The sequence below is a fragment of the Saccharomyces eubayanus genome, chromosome X (assembly GCF_001298625.1).
Source record: "Saccharomyces eubayanus strain FM1318 chromosome X, whole genome shotgun sequence".
Lineage (NCBI taxonomy): Eukaryota > Fungi > Ascomycota > Saccharomycetes > Saccharomycetales > Saccharomycetaceae > Saccharomyces > Saccharomyces eubayanus.
This window is the reverse complement of record NC_030985.1, coordinates 21,147-24,470: the sequence shown is the minus strand read 5'-3', so window position 1 is coordinate 24,470 and position 3,324 is coordinate 21,147. Positions and strand designations below refer to the sequence as shown.

General features: G+C 40.9%; 1 protein-coding gene across 1 annotated transcript; it reads left to right on the top strand.

The window, feature by feature from the left end:
- Positions 1–2,138: 2,138 nt before the first annotated feature.
- DI49_2823 (uncharacterized protein) lies at positions 2,139–3,324 on the top strand (the record flags this gene model as incomplete). Its single annotated transcript, XM_018365930.1, has 1 exon — positions 2,139–3,324. A coding segment is annotated over one exon (1,186 nt), but the record flags the coding sequence as incomplete, so codon positions are not given.

Here is a 3,324-nt window from a genome sequence, read left to right as displayed (position 1 = left end):
CTGAAAATTAAGAAAATACCTTGGCCACAGTTAAAGGTAAGAAACTTGAGTCTTACCAAGTTATGATACTTTCTGAAAAACCCAGGAGCGGTTTAAAAGCTCAGTGGTAATGTGCATGGTTATGATGATGACTAGATAAAAAGCAAGGAGAAAGGTAAAACATTTCTGTTCTGTGTAAACATTAATCCATTTTGCAAATTTTCTGCTTCGATGATCCTCCATCAGTGAGGCCGGGCATACAGCTATTTGTTCTGCTTTAATCAATTTTTACAGGTTATTGAAAGGATGACTCCGTATCTGGTGAGCCAGGTCAAGTGAGAACCAACACCCAAACAGAAGATGAAGAGACACTAGCAACAGGCAATAAGAAGGTGCGATAACCTAAATAATACTCTTTAGGAACCCAATCAATACGGCTCGTACCCACCAGTAAAATATTTTTAAAATCGCTGACTTGTCAAGTATAGGTATTTTGCCAAATACACCATTAATGCAACATCGAAGTGGGAGAAGAAGATCATAGTTTTTTACACCTGTCTGGTCTTTAAACTGAATACTTAATAGACAGCACAATGACCATGCCCTCTCATTACTTATAAACTTTGTTAATATCCCTGAACATATGTCAAAGGTCAATATCCTAGTAAGATTAGAACCAAATTCTTTTAACCGACTGAAATTTCCAAGGACATCAACATCCACACGTCCCATTCCCAGCCGAATATGCCCGATAGTCGCGATAGTCGAAACCGCCGAAGCCATCTGAGGAGTATGGGCTCATACATATTTCTCCGTTGCCGGGTTTCGTATACAAAATCAGGAGCCGAATATTTAGGCGCGCCTGCTCTACGTCATACCATATGCTTCAATGGTAGCATACAATATGCGGAACTTTATTAAACGCCGATTTACTTGCAAGAATACCCATCCAGTGTTGTTTCCCCGTTTGGAAACGCAGCAATATTCGCAAAATAAGTGGTCACCTGTCCAGGAGATTGTTAGGCATATCTTGCACTAACCACGATGTAAACATAGAGTTCTTGTGATGAAATTACTTCGTTGCGTTTACTCTGAAAATCAGCCGATAAAACAAGGAATGAAAAAAAAAAAATCTGCCTTAATTGTGTATAATCGGCAAATTCAAGGAGTGTTCTGCGCTAGAGTGTTGTTGTCGATCGTGTTTTTTCCCCTTAAAATGAAGAAATTGTAACTCTAGCTGGACCCAAGCTTCTTATTTTAGAATGGACCCTCAAATAGCTTCTACTTCGACTGCAGACGTCACTTTTCCACGGCTTTTTCAAAGAGATCAATTCCCTACTAGTACACATCGCTGACTGCTGAAACCTTATTTTACATTAAAGCTGTGAAAAGTTTTCCTCCTTTAAGGAATTCCGCAGCATGCATTTTTCACAAGACTATTTGGCGTTGCAACTTTTTCTTCCATTTTTTTCTTTCTTTTTTTTTTTTCCCACAGGCACGGAAATACTACGGTGACAGTGACAGTAACAGTGACAGTGACAGTGATTTGTTGTTATCAGTAACGGTTTATGGTGGCAGAATAGAAGAAAAGAAACCCCCCTTCAGCACACACACATATTTTTGATCAGCTTTAAAGTTTGGGTTAAGTCTCCCTTTATTCTTATAAACTCCTCAGAAGCTGTGCTACAGCCCGATGCAGAAGTACATGATAGAGGAAAAACAAACATCTTGCTGCGGAACTGTCGTGCATCTGTTGTGAATAATCCGAAGCGCGTCTGACTGTAATCGTGCAGCGGGCGTCCTATTAGTCTTTATTTTTTTTTTTACCGTTGTTGAGGCTTGGTAAACTGCTCCAGTTGCTCCTATTGCAGGTAGGAGATATCAACAAACGGATTTTCATGAAAATGGGCTATTTGCCTTATATTTTGAGCGCAAATGCCGACAGGAAAGGAAAGTTGCTGGAAATGGTTTATGGCTGCAGACGATTCGCTTTCAAATTATTTCACAGTAGTAATACACCATTAGGCACCTGCCAGTTGCATTTTCACTGAATACAAAACATATAAAAAGAGCGAACTCCTTCTTTTGTTTATTGAGTATAGAGTCTTTATCGATAATCTAGCTTATAAGTTTTGTTAAAACAGAATGATAAACCTAAAATGCCCATCTATCGAAACATATTTTCGGCGCTCTTGGCTTTCTTGGCGCTAGCTAATGCTGCTTCTTCGAGTACAGAAGCATGTTTGCCAACAAACGAGAGGAAAAATGGGATGAATATCAACTTTTACGAGTATGCGTTAGGTGACAACTCCACATATACTGATTCGGCATATATGGCTTACGGATATGCCAATACGAAAAAATTGGGCTCTGTCAGTGGACAGACGGCTCTTTCGATTTACTATAACACTCCTTGTGATACCTATAACTCATGTAATGATCCCACCCCTATTACCGAGATGGTACGTAAGCGTTACGATGAAAACTGTCCCACTGAAACCGAACCGGTCTACGCTAGTACAAAACGTGACACAGACGATTGCGACCGAGATGCTGCCTATTGGAGTTCAGATCTATTTGGCTTCTATACTACTCCAACAAACGTGACCATAGAAATGACAGGCTACTTCTTACCACCAGAAGATGGYTCTTACACATTCRCCTTTCCAAYGGTRGATGAYTCAGCWATTTTATCARTYGGGGGTGACACTGCATTYGGATGTTGTGCACAAGAGGAACCGCCTGCCACATCAACYGATTTCACAGTCGATGGTGTYGGAAAACAGWWTGRGYATGTSGAAGGGTCARWATACATGTATGCWGGTTAYTACTAYCCAATGAAAATAGTTTTTTCGAATGCTRATTCTTCAGCYACACTTCCAATTGGCATGACATTSCCAAACGGTASTACTATTTACGATAACTATGAAGGATACGTCTATTCTTTTGACAATAACCTGGCCCAAGCKAATTGTGATGTTACGAATCCCGAAAACAACACAATTACTGGCATWCTRACAACCACAACGGAACCATGGACYGGTGYGTAYACAACGACAGACACTMAGACATCTACTATCACAGGCCTCAATAGTTTACCAACGGTTGAAACCATCATTGAAGTTAAAACACCAACCGGCGTCAGCTCATCCAGTGTCCCATCTACTCAGGTTACAACAGAATCCATCACATCCTCTACTCCGGCCACAACCATTAGTTCTGCTACCTCATCCAATGTAACCAGCTCCGTTGCCACATCTTCTGGCGTGAGCAGTTCAACTTCTGCCACATCTTCTGAGGTGAGCAGTTCAACCTCTGCCACAACCTCTGATGTAACCAGTTCTG